The sequence below is a fragment of the Eulemur rufifrons genome, chromosome 28, assembly GCF_041146395.1.
Source record: "Eulemur rufifrons isolate Redbay chromosome 28, OSU_ERuf_1, whole genome shotgun sequence".
Lineage (NCBI taxonomy): Eukaryota > Metazoa > Chordata > Mammalia > Primates > Lemuridae > Eulemur > Eulemur rufifrons.
The window spans coordinates 67,766,144-67,786,296 of record NC_091010.1 but is presented as its reverse complement, the minus strand read 5'-3'; the positions used below and the strand labels follow the sequence as shown (position 1 = coordinate 67,786,296).

At 49.1% G+C, this 20,153-nt stretch overlaps 1 protein-coding gene across 1 annotated transcript; it reads left to right on the top strand.

Annotated features, from left to right (window-relative positions):
- The first annotated feature begins 3,227 nt into the window (after positions 1 to 3,227).
- On the top strand, positions 3,228 to 14,951 carry CLRN3 (clarin 3). Its single transcript, XM_069461223.1, has 3 exons — positions 3,228 to 3,456; positions 10,888 to 11,067; positions 14,680 to 14,951. The coding sequence occupies exons 1-3, from the start codon at positions 3,228 to 3,230 to the stop codon at positions 14,949 to 14,951; spliced, it is 681 nt and encodes a 226-aa protein (XP_069317324.1).
- Positions 14,952 to 20,153: the final 5,202 nt, after the last annotated feature.

The following is a 20,153-nucleotide window of genomic DNA, read 5'->3' as shown; positions in this document are numbered from 1 at the left end:
TCAAGCTGTTAAATGCCATTTTAAAGATTACGTATAAAAGCCTAGGGGACCTGGCCAAAGCTATATTGAGAGGAAAATTCATGATTTTAAATAATTTTATTCACTAATGTAAAAACAAAATAATTAAGGAAATAAAATATTTATTTCATAAAATTAGAAAATGGCAAACAAAATAAAGGACAGCAATAGAATAGCAGTAAAAACAAAACTTAATATTAGAAAAAACCCAGGAGAATGAAATAGATATAGAGAAAGCAGCAGAGAAGCAAATAGAAGTCTCTAGTTCTAGTAACTTCCTGAATTCTCACTGTCACCTCACCTTGGATACTGTGAGATAACCCTGTATCCTTATAAGATGTGTCGCTTTTCCGTTTTACACAAATCTGAGTTGCTTGTTATATGTAAATAGCCTTAATAATTAGGAGTTGAGATACCAGATGCAGAAAGTATGAAGTATATGAATGGAATATTTGATTACATAGATATTTTTAACTTGAGTCAGCAAAACAATCTGCACGTATATAAAAAAGTATAAATATGATGGAAATGCAAACAATAAAATGAATGTATATTAATACACATGTATATATATATATATATACACACACACGACATGCAGAACTAACGAAGGCTTAATATCCTTACTGTACAAAAAAATCCTAAGTAGAAAAAAACTCTATATATTAAATAAATCAACATTGTAAGCAGAAAACTTGTGCCAATAAAAATGCACATCGGTAATAAGCATATTAAAATAAGTTAACCCTCGATGACTACAAAAAAAGTAACGCCAACCAGCTAGTTTTTGTCTCTCAGCTTGTAAATGATTAAAATGCTACGTGGGGGATGCTGTGGAAACTGATGACTAATGCAAAGGGCCGTTGGTAGGACTTTAAATTCAGACAAGCTTTCTGCTGGTGTGCACATATTTGTTGACTCAACAGTTCTCCTTCTAAGAATTTAACTCAAGGAAATACCTAGAAAGGTTAACAACAGTGAGCATATAAGGAGTAGCACCACATTATGGGGACAGCAGTGAAAAGCTGGGAATAACCCCAATATGTGCCAAAAAGGATTTGTATAAGTAGTGTTTACTTTGTACAATGATAGACATAATTTATTGACATGAAAGGAGTGTCATGGCAAATTGTTGAGATTTTTAAAAGGCAAAGAATAAAACAGAGCAAGGAGTAGGACTCAATTTTGATATAAATGTGTATATGGTGCCATGGGTTGAGTGGTTGTCCCCTCTAGAACTCATGTTGATGAGTTTCAATGTGGCAGTATGGAAAGGTGGGGCCCATGAGTGGATTAATCTATTCATGGACTACTGGATGAATGGATCAATGGGCTACCTTGGGAGTGGGACTAGTGGTTTTATAAGAAGAGGGAGAGAGACCTGAGTTAGCATGGTCAGCCCACTCACCATCCCATGTCCTGCACTGCCTTGGGACTCTGCAGAGAGTCCTCACTAGAAAGAAGGCCCTCACCAGATGCCACCCCTTGACCTTGGACTTCCCAGCCTCCAAAACTGTAAGAAATAATTCCTTTTCTTTTTAAATTACCCTGTCTCAGTTATTCAGTTGCAGCAACAGAAAATGGACTAAGACATACGGGCATACAGATGTGGGTATGAAAGACTTTGCCCAACTATAAACAAAATTACTTCTTCCAAGGTGAATTATTTAGTATATTTACTTTCTTCTTTGTTAGTTCCATTTGAAAACTATTTTGTAATGAGCATATATAATATTTGTATCATGATACAAAATTATTTTCACACTGGGAAAAAGGACAGAAGGAAAAAATTCTGTCCCACCCCTTAAAAATGTGGTCAAAATAAATAGACTGAAATGGAAAAAATATAAGTATGCAACACTGTAGTACAATGTTGTGAGGATGTATAAAGTGTGCACACTCTTTGTGTTAAGGGCATGGTGGGTAAATTAGTACTTTTTCTAATGAGCACCTGAGCAAGGCATAGCAACAGCTTCAGCAAAAGGCATTCACATACCTTGACTCACTTCCAGAAACCTAAGCAAGAAAATAATCAGAGATATGAACAAAAATTTATGCATAAGGACGTTCATGCATTGTTCTTTTTCAATCATAAGTTAAAAATTGAAACAGCATGAATGTCCACAATAGTGGAGCATGTGTGTATATATCTCCAATAACTCATCCAGCACGTCTTACTGAGTGTCTCCTTTGTGCCAGGCTCTCTGGCAGCCCCTGGGATCCAGCTGTCCAGCTCCGGGAGCACATGATGGAGTTACTCTAACAGGAAAGACAATTGGCTAACTCCACAAAGAAGTTAGGTGCTAGCCAAGAGAAGTACAGGATGCCAATACGCGTGTACGATATTACTTTATAATCAAAGAATAAGATAAAAAGAGGAATGCAAAGGATGTTGTGAATGTCTATTTATCATCTTGAGAAATGATCTGTTAGCCAAGAGGGGGAGTTTTTCTGAGGACCAGAAATGACCATTTGTAAATGATTAACCACTCAACAGAGAGGATACAGGCTTAAAGACCAAAAGCAGGATGGTCAAAACCACTTTCATCAGAGTACTAAAAATCGATGAAAATGAAACCTCTCAAGTTATAATTTAAATATTATACAAATAGGATCTAATTTAAAAGAGAAAATGTTTAGTAAAAAGGAGGTATAAACTTTTCTCTTTCCCTCCATGGTACCTTTAACAAAGGCTTACCCTCCTTACGGCCCCCTTGGGAACAGTTGTGAGACTCCAATCACTAACCAGTAAAGTTATTCTTGAAGGAGTTGGGGCTTTGTGTTGTTGACTGCTAGAATCAGCAACATTTGAGGGTACAACTCCTCCACTCCCTTCTTATTTAGGAATTCTAGTCCTGTCCTGACATGGTTGGCTAACCTTGCTTCTGTGGCACGTGACAAATGATTATAAATTAATCGTGTGATTGAGGAAGTCCTTGGGAAAACCATGCCAAGCCCTTGTTCATGCCGGTTGGCTGTGACCATAGCAACCCCTCACTCAGGACCAAAGTTCAGCCACTGTAAAACTTTATGACCATGTTCATAGTTCAGTGTTCATTAGCATAACCCTTCCTTATGAAGAATGAGCTGTTATATTTTACAATGAAGTATTAGACTCCATTTCTAAATACTGGACTCCAAGTGATAAGGCCCCAAAATATTATAAGATCTTTGTGCTTTTGCCCCAGGGAACTTATTTTCCTGAGAGGATGCCTACAACAGAGAAAACAATTACGTTCCTGTCAACCTTTTTCACAAGCCTGGGGGCTTTCGTCGTGATTTGCTCTCTTCTTGGGCTACAAGCCTGGATCACCAGCACGATTACCTTCAGAGACTCTGCCTCAGACGGTACCATTTCTCTCAGCTACGGGCTTTTCCATGGCAAGAGCACTCAAGAATTGACTCAGGGACTTCAAGAAGCAGACAAATATTTTGCAGGTAAATGATAAACTATTTTAATTGGTATGTGAGATTTAATTAAGATTCACGTTATTCTGTGGATCAAATAAACATTCAAAAATAATTTACTTACGAGCTTTGAGAAGATACGAACCTAACTCATAACTCTGCAAACTCTCTGAGTCACTATTTCAGCTTCTTCAGCCCTGGCTGGCTGTTAGTACAGCAGTCTAAGTCATTCTAGCTCAGCTGTGTTTAAAAGGTTCCTACCAAGTTTATTGACAAGTACATAACTAAGTAAAAATATGTAGCAGCAATATGGTATTGAATAGCCAGTAGGAAAGGCATTTTTAACTGTATCGACTATGGCTTTTTAGTTGGAACAAGCACCTCTGTCCAGAATTTCATATGTGGCATCTACTCAAACAACAAAATGGTAAACGTGGTCCATTTCTTATTTCTATTTTTCAAATTCATTTCTTTGGCTGAGTGAAATTTGCGTTCTTACCTCTAAAATATCCAAAATTGTTGTTGGAAATGATATTAAATTTCCATTAATTCTGTTGATTTTTTATTACTTATTCCTAAATTTTTTTTCTGATTCCTTATATAGTAATGCCCTCCTCTCAATGGATGGGAAATGAAAGATTCATTGAGAATGATAAGTTGATTTAGCTACTTCTTTGACTTTTGAAGTTTGGTATCTACCATTATGTTTTCTAAATTTCAAACAACATTGTAAATTATGCAACACATTAAATGGACTTTGTTTTGAACAGTGTTGTATACAGGTATTATATAGGCATTATCAGGTATTATGTAGTCTTTACTCTTGACTTACTAATATGCATCATTTTCTACCTGTACAAATGTAATATCTAGTCCTTGTGTAATGCATAAAGGTGGGAATTTGAGCCTTAGACACAAGCTCTAGGTTCTAGCTCTAGTTTGTTTATGACTTTGTTAAAGAAATGATTTTCTTACATCCAAAGCAACATGGTTATGTTCCCAAGTTATAACTTTGTCTTTTGAATGTTAGTGAAAGCAACGCCTCCCCTGACACTCCAGCAGCCTTTCGGTGACACCCCTCTGCCATCAGCCTCAGCTTCCCGAGAGGATGAGGAACATTTGTTTTATAGCAACTAGAAACTATGACTTTCAAAGACTCGGTCATACTTTCAGTTAGCATTTTCAAAACCAAAAAGTGTACTTACTAGTTTCTGAAACGCTGGACACATTTTTAAAAAATGAAAAGAATAGACAAAACCTACACGTTTTTTGGTTTTCATGTAGTGTCTGTTTGGAACCAGTAATTTGACATAAGTGGCTTCAAAGGAAGCCCTGGCTGTCTGTATCCAGCAGAGGCCCAGCGGAGGCCAGTGTGGGTCAGGGCCTGGCTTTGAAGCCCTGCGTGCCGTGGAGTGTGGTGATGTCAGAGGGGCAGAGGCAGAGTAGTCACGGAGACCCCGCAGGGGGCCAGGGCCAAGCGGGCACGGCAGCCGCTGCAGAACACAGGGAGGTGCAATGCTTGCCTTGCTACTGCCCGGCTCTCTGTTTTTATTCTTTGTTGCTGGGGAGCCACATTCTAACCTGCTCCAAGTCCCTGCCCAACCTCCTGGTGCTGAAAAAGGTGAACCACCGCCCAGTTAACAAAGGCTCTGCAATATTGCTCTGGTTGGCATCTGAGGACTCCTCGGAGCCTAGGGGGTCTTTATTGCCCTTGACTGTAGTAATCGTTGAACTTGATACACTTGCAAATGGTTCTCTTAGGGAAGAGTCACGGACTCTGTCTGGCGGTGTTCAGCTATAACCCCACAAACGCTTCCCCTGAGCGCAGAGCTGCAGTACTTACAGTGAGACAGGGATGCTGTCCCACTGGTTTCTCAGGACCACACGGGACTTACTTCAAATTAGAAACCGATCTTTGGCAGTACAATAAAATCTGTTTAAGTGCTGCTTTCTTGCCCAGTCGTGGTGGATTGACTGCTCCAATCAAGAAGTTAGTTAACCATGCCAACTTCTTGGCCAAGATGAGGTCACACCAAAAATTCCCCAAGGGTAAAAAATATTGCAAAGCTCTGCTATATCTCTGCATAGGATCTATCGCATTGTGCCAAATCCGACTGTAGATTTTGAAATGAAAGGGCAGAATGAAGTGGTGACGGCTGATTTCAAAGTGCCGGAATAATTCAGCCATCTGTAGGTCAGTGGTGGGGAAGATGATTGGCCAGACCTAGCCAGGAAGTTCTCCAGTGGGTAACTAGACTGTTGGGCAGCTCAAGCTGATGGTGTACGTCCTAGTTTGTCCAATGTCCAGATGAAAAGTGACAGGTCCTGCATGTCCAGCCATGAGCAGATTGTCCTTGCTGCTCCCAAAGTTCCAGATCTGAATTCTGTTCAAAAAAGAACTTTCAGGAACAGCTTCTATGTGAGTGAGAGGCTTGGATACTGAAAGGAATCGCATCTGGGTCCCACCTCGCGTGAGAAAGACCGTCATCAGTTAAATCCGGGACAACGGTGTGTGCGAGTCTCCATGAAAGCAAGGGTGGGGTGGGGACGCGTGCCCACAAGGCCTCCATGGAGGACAGAACACTGAGGAACGCGTTGGTGGGGGACACAAGCTCACGCTCGGGACAGTCCATCTCCTCCTTGGTTCCGGGTCTTGGGCGCCACGTAAACAGGACCCTTACACGGAAGTCATTCCTGCAACTTTGTGTTTTGGGAATGCAGTCAAGGTCCAAGGGCACAGAGTGCAATGTTTCCTGCGCTGGCAATAACGGCAAATGAATCACTCGCGAGGATGTGGAGTTCCTGCGAACGTCATTTCAAGAATTACTCAGCCTATTGCACTGACCGGAACATGTATTTTTATAGAATCATGTTGACAGAAAAAGTTTCTACGAGAGATATTTCTGTTCCTGTGGCAATTGCATTGCCTGCAGCTGATGGTACAATCGCCTGGGATGCTGGTGGAATATCCCGGCGCTTGACTCCCTGGACCAGTTGAATAAAAATCTCAGGAGGTGAGGCCCTGACTTGTTTGTTTTTTAAAAAAATCTTCCCAGGTGATTCTAATACAGGGTGATTCTGATTCAGGGTTGACGACCGCCAGCTTCCGCCAAGGCCGGGTGCCAGATCGGCCAATATGCATCACTGTTTTGGGTGTTGTTTTTAAGCTCCTTGGATGTGGCCTGCTTGAAGTTAAACTAGTTTAGTGGAGAAAGCTCTGGACACAGCCTTGCAAATGCACCGAGGCAGGCTGAGAGCAAGCCTGGAACCCGGCTGGCCTTGGAGGGCTGCATCTGCACCGCGCTCCACTGCAGTGAGCGGGAGTTTCTCCTCCCTCTGGCTTCCCTGGCCTGCTGGTCTCTTTTCTCCGCCTCCCATGTGTTCTCAGGGAACTCAAGATGGCACCATTAGCCCAAGCTAAAAATAATTAGGAAAATAAATCTGCTGCAGAAACGAATTAATTGCAAAGAGAAAAACAAGTGGAGTTTATTTCTCTAGAATCCATAAAGAGCTCCCACCACATCCACAAAAGGATCGTTTCCTGGAGAGGATGATGCGTCATTTGCCCCCAGAGATGTGACCACGCTGGGAGGTGGAGAGTAGAGAGGGCAAAAAAGGTGCCCCCCGGACCCAGGCCACTCTTCTCCCCAAGAGCACCCTGGCAGCTTTCCAAGAGGCCGGGGCACCAGCCAGGGCTTCCGGGGAACTCCGCGGCCATGCCCAGAGGTTGGAGTGATATGACGAGATCCTCCAGTGGCTCACTGAGGGCCATGAGTTCAGGAGCTGCACCTGCTTGGGCTCCCTGGTGACCAGGTACTTAAGGAGGGAGTAGAGGCTGTTCCCTCCCACCCACAAAGCCACCAGCTCTCCCTCAATGTCCGAGGACACAGAAAACCAGAACTCAATGGGCAGAGGGCCAGTGGGGAGCCCGGGTGTCCGGATGACTCTCATTTTTGTACATTATCCACCACCCGCTGCATGTTCCTGCCTCCCAGCTGCGGACGCTGTTGGCCAGGCCCTGTCTCTGTGGCCACACATTGTTCTGGCTCTTTCCTGAGGCTGCCAGAATCCGGGCAATTAGTTCCAATTGTGAAGCGGCTTTCCTGATTCAGATGCCTGCCCCCTAAAGGAAGAGAAAGAACGGAATGTATTTGCTAATTTTGTAGGCAGAGAGCAGCTGTCAGATGCTATGGGGCTTATTGTTATTTCATTCTTGCTAACTTTCCCCGAATTTTCAGCTTTCATTGTCTGAGCTCTGAGCCAGGAGCTGGAGGGGAGATACAGCTGTCATACCCATGTGGCAGGGAATTCAGAAAGCTGAAAAATAATTTTAAAATGCAGCAGTTAAAATTAAGATAAATTGTCACCTTAATACATGGAAAAGTATGAGTCAACAGACTCCAAACTGACTCCCTTCGGAAAAATCACATCTATGAGATCTTACCAAAAGTCAAAAACAAAGCTAAACTCAATCGCCACTGTCTAATTTACTCTGAGAAAGTGGAACATTAACCATTTGCAAACGAGCATCCATTTCTAGCTTTTAATAAGTGTGTAATGCAGAGAAATACTTCAAGCCAGTTCGGGTGCCTTGGACACAGGACTTTTTTGTCTCACACTGAAGTTTCTATTTTCTAGTTAAGTAATCAAATTGTTTCCTATTGGTTACCAAACTTTGCTAAGGAAAAAGTCCATTTAGTCCCCAGCAAACTCAGGATGAGATGCCGGAGTTTCCCCTTTCGTGCCCAGGAGGCATGGTGCCCAGGAGGCATGGAGTGCAAAGCTGTTCCTCCGCATGGTGACTAAGCGGGGAAACATCTGCAACCTCCGACCTGCCCCTCTGAACAGGTGTGTCCTCCGATGTCACATTCCACGAGTTTCAAAACAGGTGTGTGCTAAATGATAGCAACGTGAGCCTCCCAACCCCTGCACCTCCACAGTGAGCAGGGGAGAGAGGCAGGGACGGCGACAGTCCCAGCCCGGGTGGCCCCCACCCCACTCACCCAGAGGGCCGGCTCTTCCTACGCCACCCCTCCCCGCCCGGGCAGCAGGTGGTGGCTGGCACAACCCACGCCTATTAGAGCTCTTACCCACGATGCATAGCAACGGGGCTATGCTGGGAGTTTAACCACGTTCTGTGGGTCATTAACAGAAATTGCAAAACAGTCCCGTCACCACTGAGTACAAGTAGCCGTACCTGGGCAAGCTGAACTTTGCTCCCAGTCCGAGTCCTGCCTGAGGAGCAGGTGTCCCCTAGCCAGGGCAGTGAGGTCACCACTGTCTGCCGCGGAGTGGTCATTTCTCCCTCTGTCTGCTCCGTTCTGCCACAGGCGTTTAAGGGACCTGTGGCCATGGTGAAGGACGTGAGGCGGTGTCCACGTTTCCCTCTCCTGCCCTTCTCTGTCCCTTATCCCTGTGTGTCCTGCAGCTTCCCACTGCCCCTCCCAGCCCAGGCCCTTGCATTGCTAGTCACGGCTTCTGCTCTGGGCTCCCGCAGGAGGCCTGTGCCACTCAGGACGCTGCTCTCTCCGGCCGCGGGTCTTCACCCTCAGACCTGTGTGCCACCAGCTCCTGCGGATGTGTCTCGGTTCCCGGCTGCAGACCTGCCGGCCACCTCTCTTTCCTGCCAACTCTGTCCAGTGGGAGGAAACATTTCTCCCTCCATGGAGCGCTGCCGATTTAAATAAAACAAGATGAACAAATAGAATTAAGATGTTCAAAAATGGAGTGGGGACATACCCCTGCCCAAAGGGACTGTCACATCTCACCGAGAGTCCGGTGCCCACCCGGCCAGCATGCTCTGAGAAACAGAGTTGGGATAAGGTGTGGGCAGGGGTGCTGGGCTGGCAGGGGCTTTGGAATCCCTCCCAGCGAGGAACACTCCAGAGACGTGGGCCGTTAGTCACGCCATATCCCTCCTCAAATACTTGGAAAGGCTGCCAAGCAGGAAAGGAACAAGTGAATTTTGTGTCAGTCCCAAGCAGGAATTAGGGCCCCTGGGTACAGTTTGTAGAGATGCAGATTTGGGCTCAACACAATGGGGCCTGTTTAAACAATGAAGGGGGACACGGGGAAGGAAAGGACACTTGAAAGCGTTGGCTGTCCCCGAGGAAGGGACTTGGCAGCCCCTCCCATGGGCGCTCACAGCACCCTGGGGTCTCCTGGCTCCCACGCCCTGTTCTTTGAGACACTGTGGTTCCAGAGGGAAGCCTGGAGCTGGGGGAGGGACATCAGAGGAATGCTGAAGTCTCACAGCCCCAGCCTGGGGACAAGACCCCCCACCTCCAGCTTCTCTGCCTTCTGTTCTTAAAGCCACTCTGGGCAAGGACCTGAGTGTCTCCATGGCCCCCTCTCTGGGGACCTGAGGAACAGGACCGGAGAGAGAGCCTTTCTCTCGTTCTTCCCCACCCTGCTGTGGTTTTATGCCTCACCAGTCCCATGATTTGCTGTTATATTACTGTGGACTCTGAGATCTTTCTCCCACTCACTGTCCCCTCACATCCTGTGACTTCGTGGAACATCTCTGTACACACTGTTTAACGTGCTGGCCGCCTCCTGGGGTCTCCTACGCCCTGCGGCCTTGGCTCCCGGGCAGGTGCAGGCCTGCAGGGTCTGGCCAGGCCACCGTGTGTCAACAAAGGAGCAGGTGTGGGGCGCTGGCGGTGGGCAGAAGCCTGAGAGTGGCAAAAGCAGGAACTGAGGACTGGCAGCCAGGGCACCCCTGTTTCATTTCACATGCGTGTAGTTTCACATCTGGGGCTCCTCTACCCTTACGAAATATGCAAATTTTATAAAATGCAGTTATTAGAATTGGGAAGAACTTACCTCGGAGAGAAGTCTGAAGCTCACCCAAGGGCCGAACGCCCAGCGCCTCCAGCCTCCAACCCCCACCTTGGGTTCAGGGACGTGGCCCCTGGAAGCAGAGCTGACACCACGGTTTGCACCACAGAAGTCAGGCTCCTGTCTCCACACCAGCCTTCGCTCTCACCGGCCTGCACCTCGTTGGTCCTTTCTCTCCCGGCTTCCTCTGCCGGGGGCCACCCCGGCTCACGGTTACCCCGGAAGCCAAAGGACTTAGGGGCTCCTCACTGTGCCCAGGTTTTCAGGGCGACCCACCTTGTAAACAGCTCCAGGTGGAAGCAGAGTCGGTGCTCAGAGCAAACAGGACACGAGCTGTGACGCAGCTGGCGAGTCCAGCCCCGCCGCGGGTGTCAGGGAGGGCGCACTCTTCCCTGGGAGACTCTAAAACTGGGATAGATGTCGAGTTATCTGAAGTACTGTGGTCATATTCATCCAACCACAGAGTCAACGACAGGCCCACGGTGGGGATGTGGGCCTTGCTCCTGCGTGACTCAGAGGCGTGTGACATCTCTGACATGTGACAACCACTAACTCAAAAACCTGAGAGGGCAGGTGGGCCAGGCTAGAGCTGGCATTTGCACTCACCAAACTTTGTTTTAGTTTTAGGGATATTGAATAATTCTTCCCCCAAAACTCTGCACTTGCTGGTTGTCGTGTTCCTGGTTCTCAGCTTGTTCGCTGCGCTGCTGAGCTCTGGGTTGACCTTCTACAACAGCGTCAGCAACCCCTACCAGACGTGCCTGGGCCCCGTGGGGGTGTACACCTGGAACGGGCTCTGCGGTGAGTGTCCCCAGAAGCTTCGGGGCTGCACGGAGAACCACCCCTGCCGGTCTCCCTCTCTCTGCCCCCCTCTCCCACACGTGAGCACATACAGTCACATTCACACGTGGAAACTGTGAGAACCTGGCTCTTATCCTGGGATCTGGGACTTTTTTTTTTTTTTTTTTTTTTTTGTCAATTTACAACATTTATTAAGCATCTCTGGAAACAGAATTCTGTTTTAAACATACTGGTGAGGAGGCTTATCACATAAGCCAGCCTTTGCTTTTGAGAATCTAATGTAAGGAATCCAACAAAATGCACAAAAATCAACAAAAAATTCACTGGGCTCCTGTTTTGTGCCTAATTCCAAACTAGGCCCCATGTGGTGTACGGAAGCACACACCTGCACACACATATACCTGTGCACACACTTTGCTTTTTGCTTCCATCTAACAAGAACCAACTTGGGCTCCAAACAGGACAGGTCTGCGTGGTCGTGTCACAGAACCACAAATAATGTCATTGAAGTGAATCTGGGGCTGACACTCTTCTTGGGGGCTGCCTGTGAGCCCTGGGTGTTGCTTGGTTATTTTGCGTGTCTCGTGGGCAGGGTGCTGGGATGAGGGTGGTGCTGAGATGGGAAGTGGATCCAGCTTCGACTCACTGTGCTTTGGGCTCTCAGTGGGTTTGACCCGGGCTCTACAGCCACCACACCTGCCCAGAAGGCAGGGCCAGGGGGCTCCTCCGCCCTCCCAGGCTGTCTTCGAGGGCTTGCCCCTGCGGGCAGCCAGGTTTCTCCTGCTTTGTCCCTCTCTCTGCCAAGGACACCTGCCCACCTGGAGCTGGGGCTGGGCTGGCTCAGCCCCAGGGGTGAGGGGGAGGAGTGCATTCCTGGAAGAAAAGCAGGCCCCGGTACCAGAGCAGAGGGCCAGATGTGGGGCTGGTGGAACCCAGAGGCCGGGCATTGCTGTGTCCACAGCCCGCAGGCCCAGAGCCGGCCACTGTCTTCCACGAGGCCACAGCCTCCCCACGTCTTTTCCGCGCAGCTGAGTGTAGGCTGGCTTTGCACATGGCAGGGGCCCGACGCCTGTTTGTGGAAGAAAACATGAAACACGGAGGCCAGACAGCCTCCCCCATCCCTGCCTACTTCTAGCAACAAAGAATTATTTGACAGGGAGAGAATTCCTGCCACATTCCTTTCCCGGCTCAAGGGCAAGTTCTAACACACACACAGAGGCTGTGAGGTGGGCAGAAAAACAATCAGAGAGGTTGTCGTGTTCCGACTCGGGCCTGGGGGAGGCTTTGCGCAGCTTTGGCCTCTCCAAATGCCCCTCGGGGCCTCTTGGTCCTAATGCTGTGACAAGCCAGCCTTTGCCCTGAGTTGCCCTTTGGGGACTCCTGATCTTTGCAGGAGCTCTGAGCCTGGGGGGATTTAGTGAAAATGCTTCCAGGAGGCCCAGCCTGTACAAGGGCTTGTGTGCAGAGATGCCATGGCGGGCAGGTGAGGGCAGGGCACGCAGACACGCAGACCCCCGGGAGTCCTGGGGCCAGAGAGGAGCTGCAGACCCTGCCGGCCGGGCTGAACAAATGCTCTGGGCTGGCAGATGCTGGGTGGGGAAGGAAGTGGGTTTCCCGGCCTGTTTCTGACATTCTGCTTTGAAGAGAAAAACAGCAGTGTCGCCTCCCAGGGTCTTGTGCCCACCGAGCGCAGCCTACCATCTGCACCGCGCTGGCGTGAACGGACCCTGGCGTCAGCGGATACAGCCGTGGACTGAGAGGGGGTTGGAACCAGAGGGAATGTTGCAGACTGTCTGTTCTAAATACATTTGTGCCTCAGCCGAGGAACCAGAGAGCAGACAGTCATGCAGTAGGTCACAGGGCCCGACAGTCACAGGCCGGGACAGGGGTCAGTGTCCCCAAGCCTTCAGGAGCCCCTCATCTGTCCCAGGGCTTCCTCCCGCTCCCCAGTGAACCCCCATCCCTGAAAGCTGGACTGGAGAGGCCGGTTAGAGGCTCTGGGCATCTTGTCCCCAGAAGGGACTGGCGCTAGCATTTCGCGTCTGTGTGTCAGCCCCTCCCAGCTGGAATCAAAGCTCTGGGCAGCCCACTTTGGAAAAAGCATTTAATCCTGTATTCTTCCTGCCCCTTTATGATTAAGCTTTTATAAGAAACTTCACAAGAGGAAAATGAAGGATAATTAAGGCCGTGAGGCGCCCAGAGAGCGTCAGAGGGCCGGGGCTTTTGTACATACAAATTATTGAGAAATAAAACCACGACAGTGAGGACGAAGGTCTGTCATCAAGGACTGTGAACATTCTCCTCACACAAAACCCCTCTAATTAGGGCCTTTTGAAGGACCGTTTGGGCAGCTTCCCTGGGTGTGGGGTACGGCAGGACACATTTGATGCCAAAACGTCCATCGGGTCCCGGGTACGAGTCAGGGGATGGGGAGTCCTGAATGACCTCTGACCGGGGGCTCCCCCAGCAGCCACCCACGCACAGTCAGACCCGCTGGGGAGACTGCCCAGCTGGCTCCTCTCGAGTCTGATGGAGCTTTACTGAGATATGATTCACACACCATCTATTGAGACACGAAAGCGTACAAGTCAGTGGTTTTAGTATGTCCTCAGACGGGTGTCAATTTCAGAATCTCTTCATCATCTCATAGAGAAACCCCATGCCCCCGGCTATCACTCCTCCCAGCCCACTCCCAGCCCTAGGCACCCAGGAATCTGCTTTCTGCCCCCAGATCAGCCCCTTTGGAAGATGAAGACAGAGAGCCCGAGAAGCTACAGGCTGGGCCCTCGACCCTGCCCTCTCTGACTCCAGAGCTACATTCTTCTAACTGGACCAAAGTGGCTCTCCAAAGTCTACAAACATTTAGAGAACTAAAGAATGTTCTCTACTGGAGGATGCTGTGAAGAATGAAAAACAGAGGATTAAAAAAAAAATAAAGTAAATGCTCTTCTAAAATAAGTTCAGTAAGGAGATTTTTCCTGGTTAAACGCTATGCCCCATGGTGTCATATGGAATGAAACTGAAGCTCCTGAGCTGGCATTTGTGGCTCTCCAGGGCTGTCCCATCTCCGTGTCCAGTGCTGAGGACATGGGGGACCTTTCCCAGGCAGCCGAGCTCACCTCTTACAGTCCCGGATGCCGCCCGCTCACTGCCCACCTGGCTCTTCGTTGAAGCTGCTCCTTCCTCCTGTGATGCTGAGTCCTACCTCAGCCTTCCCAAGTCTTGTCCATCCACCCAGACCTCCGCAGACACACCTGTGGATGCTGCTGTCCACTCGCTCCCTCGCTCCTGCACCCAGCACACCTGCGGCATGCCCTCCCCCAGAGGGTGGGCTATTTGGTAGGTAGGCCCCACAGCAGGTGCTTCTGAAATGATTTGAGCTGGAGGGTTTGCTCCTGTTCACACACGGCCCTGCACAATCTTCAGCATTTCATGCCTAGAAATCTGGTCTGTGTCTTACATTTCTTTTACATTCTCACTAATGCTTAAAATAGCATAAACGCCAGTGTGGATATTCAACAAATGCCCATAGAGTGTGTGTTCCATAAAGAGAATGAGTGACATTAAAAGATGTATCACCATGTCACTTACAAAACTTAATTTTCTTTTCAGCGTTATTCATTTTTGTGGCCATGATGCTGTTTGTGGGGAACACGCAGTCCAACAGTCTCTCCGAGGCGCTGGTCCAGACGCTTTATCCCACCGTCAGCAGTCAAGGGGCGACCCACCGTTACGGACACTCATTCTGGCTCATACTGCTCGTCATTCTCCTAAACCTCCTCACCGTGGTCGTCATCATTTTCTACCAGAGGGCCAGACACCAGCGGAAGCAGGAGCAGAGAAAGCCGATGGAGTCTGCCCCCAGGGACGGAATTCTATTCTGAGCTCCACCCTCGCCGCTTGGCGCCATGTCTGTTCTACTCCTGGAGCAAACCTGGTCAGCTTGCCCGGGCAACCGGCGTGGTAAAGTGACACTCACTCCTGATAGCTTGTGTGTTTTGTGACGGTATGTTCTTCATGGATTCTGTGTCCTTGAAGAGAGTTTTTCCCATAAGGTCGGGGAAGACGGTCAGTCTCTGCAGTGCTCAAAGCAGTAGAACGATGATGAGTGTGTGGACCCTCCCGACCTGGTCTCGCCTCTGAAATAATAAAGTTTGTGTTTGCGCCTTTCCTTCGCGTCGTCAGAGCACTGTAGCACCTACCATCCTCCGCGGGAGGGACGTGCATTTTCGCTCCACCCCGTGAAGGAAGACTCTCAGGCGCAGACAGAGCAGAGCTTGGCTTTCCAGGCAGGACCAGGTGCTGCAGGCAGGAGAGACTTCGGAGCAAACGGCTTGGCCCCGGGACCCTTAGTGGCTGACGTAACTCACGCCCAGGGGTGGGTGAACGTGCTGGTATGTGATCCTCAAACACAGTTTTGAGGTTCCAAGATGAGGTTTTTGAAAGAGAGAGATTAGAAGGGAGAAGATCAGAGAAAGATAAAAATTATAGCCCTGTGGTCTATATGCCAGGGAGGCTAAACGTTATGTTTTTGGTTTAACGGGATTTTGGTGAATTCAGTCAAAATGGAAATGAAACATTGCAGCAAGTTCTAGCAACCACCCCATCCACCAGCCCTCTGCTTAGTCGCCGTGGTGTAGACGTTGGTGTAGCTGGTCAGAGGCGAGGGTACGACCCACCAGCAGACTCCTGCCCGCCGAGGCTGAGGGACTGAGGGAGGCGGTGAGACCCCCCTCCCTGGGTGGCGGGCACCCCCTCCCACGCCAGGGCCGGGGCGAACGCAGAGCACAGGCTCCCGGCAGCCCTTCAGGGGCAGCCTGGGTGGGAGCAGTTCCTGGCTTCATGAGAAGACAGTGGGCAACCAGCAAAATTTTTAAAAAGGCACCAAAATGAATTCAGTCCCCTCTGCCAGGAGGGTATCTTCCCAGGAAATCACTTTGACCATCTTTCGAGCCTGACTCTTCCACAAGTCAGCCAGGTTGAACATTGATAGGGTTCCGAAGGTTCACCTTTCACGTCCTGATGGAACCGTAGCCAAAAGGAGCAGAATTTCCTGGGTGTAAATTTACAGGACAAAGAATATATCATTTATGAAGCTTTCAGGGACTAATGACCTTCTTACTTATTATTTTTTTAGCACGCTCTCTTAGAAATAATATTTTCCATTCAAGAAATATGCACTGGGTCTACGTGACACAGCTAGCCCAGTGCGGCTAACTGGGTATCTGCTCCCACGGAGTTCACTGTCGGGCAGTCAGGACAGACATTCAAAAAGCGGTTACAAAATTCCACTTAAAACAGGTACGTAGCCACAAATCGTGCTGATTCTTTGGAAGGTCGGTTCTCTACTACCTCCCACTCTGAGTCCTACTAATTCAAGGTTACTTTGAATTGTAACTTATTATGAAACTCTGAACATATTTTTAAAAATCTGATCAACAGTGAAACTTTTCTAGATTCTGTGACTCTATAATAGAAACAGTTATGTTCTTTACAAGTTTGAATTTTATATCCGATTTTGATAATGCGGACAAGTTAATAAAGAGGAAGAGATAGAGGTGACAACCCACTCAGACAATTGCTAAGTAGACGCTCACATGGCGCGTCCTTGCGAACCGCATCGCACGATGGAAAGAGCACTGCGTTCACTCATCCCAGCGTTTGGGCAGAGCTTGGTTTCCTCCGGGGACAAACTGTCTTAATCTTTGTATCACAGATGACCTTTAAGGACCCATTTAAAACACAGGAGTCGAGAATGGCTCTCTTAATCCGGCTGGAGGTAGAAAGTGATGAAACGAATGTGCATATTCAGTAGGAATCCTGTTACACAAGAATGAGACTTTGTACGGCCTCCTTGCCCCAGCCTACAAGATGGGTCGTTTAGTTGGCACAGAGAGACAGACTAACATGTTTTTCAAAGAAAAAAATTACCATTGGATAGTAATTTGCTATTTTAAAACTATTTAATAAATGTGCATTCTCTTATATTTGGTGTAATGGAGTCATCTGGAACACTGTTTTGAAGGAGGCTGAACTTTCTATAGAATTAGAATGTCTCAGGGGCCATGATATGACCCCTAACTAACCTCATCTTGTTATCATGAGCTGGGTTCATCCCTATTTGCAAAATAAATAAGTTATATAAATTATTATGTTCTTCACATAGTCTCTGGTGATAACTGTAGAGAAAGCAGTGCTTTACACGAAGGTCAAAGTGACTGGTCTATGAGCTGAGGTTTGGGAAGCACGTGGGAAGGTTTGCTACCGTCACTGGAACTATATTTGATCATGGCAACAAGCCCTGTGGCTTAGGCAGGGCAGGGAGCATGTCCCCCTGGATATGACACTTCACAGCGTGTAAAGAGTGATCCTTCAGCTGGCCTCACCTGGCCGTGCACGACTGGCCCCTCGTAGGCTGAGTTGGAGTCGCAGGTCGACACATCAGTGGCCTCGCGCCTTCTAAGGCTGCTCAGCCTCGCAGAGCCCTGGGAAGCTGCAGCTTCTGCAGAGGGTGGGGAGGTGCCCAGCAAAGCCCCAGAGTGGGCACTCCCTGCCTGCCCCACGCTGCCCAGCACGCCTCTTTCTCTTACCCCGGAACCAGTCAGGCAGCGTAGACTTGAAGCCAGGTTCCCAGCTGCCTAAATTGTTGTCTGTCTGCACGCTGGTCAGGGATGCAGGCACGGCATTTGAGGGGCAGTATGGCTCGGAGTCTGGGGCCTTTCTGACGCTGAAACTCCAGCCTGGAGTGAAGCTGGGCCTCCTCGGCCCCAGCACCCTTCTGGACTCTTCTGACCCAGGGGCTCGGGCAGATGAGGTCACTCGGCCAGTGGTGTGGAAGGCTGACCCCTCACAACAACTGAGGGGGTGTCTGCTATCTAACCCTCCATCCTGTCTCCTCCCCAGAGGCCCCCACCTCCCAGGACTCGGGCACGCGGTGGAGGCTCCGGGGCAGGCTGCTCCGGCATCTCGCAGCCGTGGGAAACCAGCAGTCGCCGCCTCCCTCTGGCCTTGCCTTTCCTCATGAATAAAAAATAAACCATGAATAATAGAAATGACAATCAGTGTAGGATTAAGCAGGGAAGTTCTGGAGTCAGGCCGCCTGGGATCTGCTACTCATGACTCAGAGAAGTTACTTAATCTCAATAAGCCTCATCTGTGCGGCTTTAATCATCTGTGAAATGGGGCAACGGTGTCAGGGTCAGTGCGCGGGGCTGCTGTGAGCGTGAGCAAGGAGCCCGTGCCCTCGATAGCCGATAGCCGAGGGCCACCCTCCCCTTTCACAGAGCTGCAAGGCTGAGACCAACACCACCGCCCTCTGCTACTGCAGGCCACATTAGTGCTTTGGTCCTACAAATGAACAAGCAATAAACAAAAAGCATAAGCCCAGAGGGGTTAGTGGCCTTGCTGAGCAGTGGGCAGCTGGTGAGTGGCAAAGCAGAATGAAACCAGGTCTCAGGCCCCTTGCTCCTGGGTCCCATCCGTTCCACAAACACTCGTGCACCGGGGGTGGGGAAGATGCAGGGGCGGAGGCCGGGGTGGAAGGCGCTCTGTCCCAGACAGGAAGTGCGGTGTTCCTGCTGTGCCGCAGAGCAGCTAAAGCCTCGTCTCACCCCTTCATGGATGTCACTGTGGGTCTTGCTCATTCAGAGCAGAAAGAAGCAGATTGTTCAGGCCAAGCTTCTGATCTGTTTCCGATACATCCAGGGGCGGCCTGGGTGCCACCCGAGCTGGGGACGGTGGGCTCTCCCCGCACGGAGGAGGAATTTGTGGTCCTTCAACGAGAAAGCCAAGGCCGGGGTGGTCCTGGTGACTGGGGCGACGGTTTACCAAAGCTGTGCTGGAGAAGGACCTGAGACACGTGGGTGCCCGGGCAACTTCAGGTGGCACTGAGGGTGCCGTAGACACACGGGCACCGTTTGCCCTGCTGGCAGAGCCGCTGGTTCTGTCCCTGTGGTCCTGCTGTGTGTTCTCCTGTCGCCCAAGGACTGAAAAATAATTACAGCATTGGCTAGAATTTCAGACAATGTCCTGGTCTAAAAGAAGAAAACAATTTGTTTTCATGACAGGCTTTAGATGGCGAAAGTTTTATATTCAAAATGTTTAAATTGTTAGTAAAAAAGACACTTCAGGTAGATATGCATTGTATTTTATGACCATTCATTTTAAACAAACTCCTTTAAAGAAGAGCACCCCTCCTACGTCTTGGCTCCCCTCCTGCCAGGAGGAGGGTAGACTTTTTATTTTTAACCTTGACCCTTGGTGGAATGACCCGCTCATCTGTCTACCTTGAAACACGTCACTTCTGTAAAGTGTTCTGTTCACACAAATCACCGTCCCCATAGGGGGCTTCTCCTTTTCTCCTTCGGTGCGGAGACACGGTGGAGTGCACCCCGGATCTTCCCAAACAGAGTGCGGATCCTGGTCCTCACGGATCCTGGTCCTCGCGGCTCTGCCAGTGGCAGTGACCACAGCCACTAATGTTTGCTGTTTCCCCTGCCAGGCCTCAGGGTGTGCCCGCCGTAAGTGCCGTGCATGTGAGACTGCAGTGAGTCCTCACCAGAGTGTGTGTGCTTTACAATTAGCCCCATTTTATAGATGAGCCACTGAGGCTTAGATGGGCGAGTAGACTACCGTCATCCCACACGGGAGAGGCCTGGCGGAGGCTCCAATGCAGACCCACCTGCCAGTATCTCCTGAGAGGCCTCCGGCTGGAGCCAATAACCTGACAGTGGCACCAGCTGTATGCATAAAAGGGTTGTAAAAAGTCTGAAGTGCGCGTCCAAGTACTAGACCGGCTGCCCCAGGCCTGCGTCCTGTTGAGTAACCGAGTGAGCTGGGTTCTTGTGGTATATAAACAGGTCAACATTCACCTTTTGGTTAAAAGCGACTGTTTGCACCAGACACGGCACATTGCATGTTATTGTCCCTGTCTTCCCAAACAGTTCATGGACTCAGGATAGATTAACCTATGCTTGATGACACCAATCACAATTGTAGTTAGGGATCGTGGCACTGGGGGCAGTTGGCAGGGTGGAGAGAGCACACGCCGCGTGTTCAGAGACTTGGTTTTAGTGACCAGTCGGTGA

Bases quoted from the DNA above. Each gene is read 5' to 3' on its own strand.
- CLRN3 (XM_069461223.1), top strand. From the start codon at position 3,228: ATGCCTACAACAGAGAAAACAATTACGTTCCTGTCAACCTTTTTCACA. The intron at 3,457-10,887 runs GTAAATGATAAA...ACTTTGTTTTAG, and splicing joins AGCAGACAAATATTTTGCAG to TTTTAGGGATATTGAATAAT. The intron at 11,068-14,679 runs GTGAGTGTCCCC...TTTTCTTTTCAG, and splicing joins CACCTGGAACGGGCTCTGCG to CGTTATTCATTTTTGTGGCC.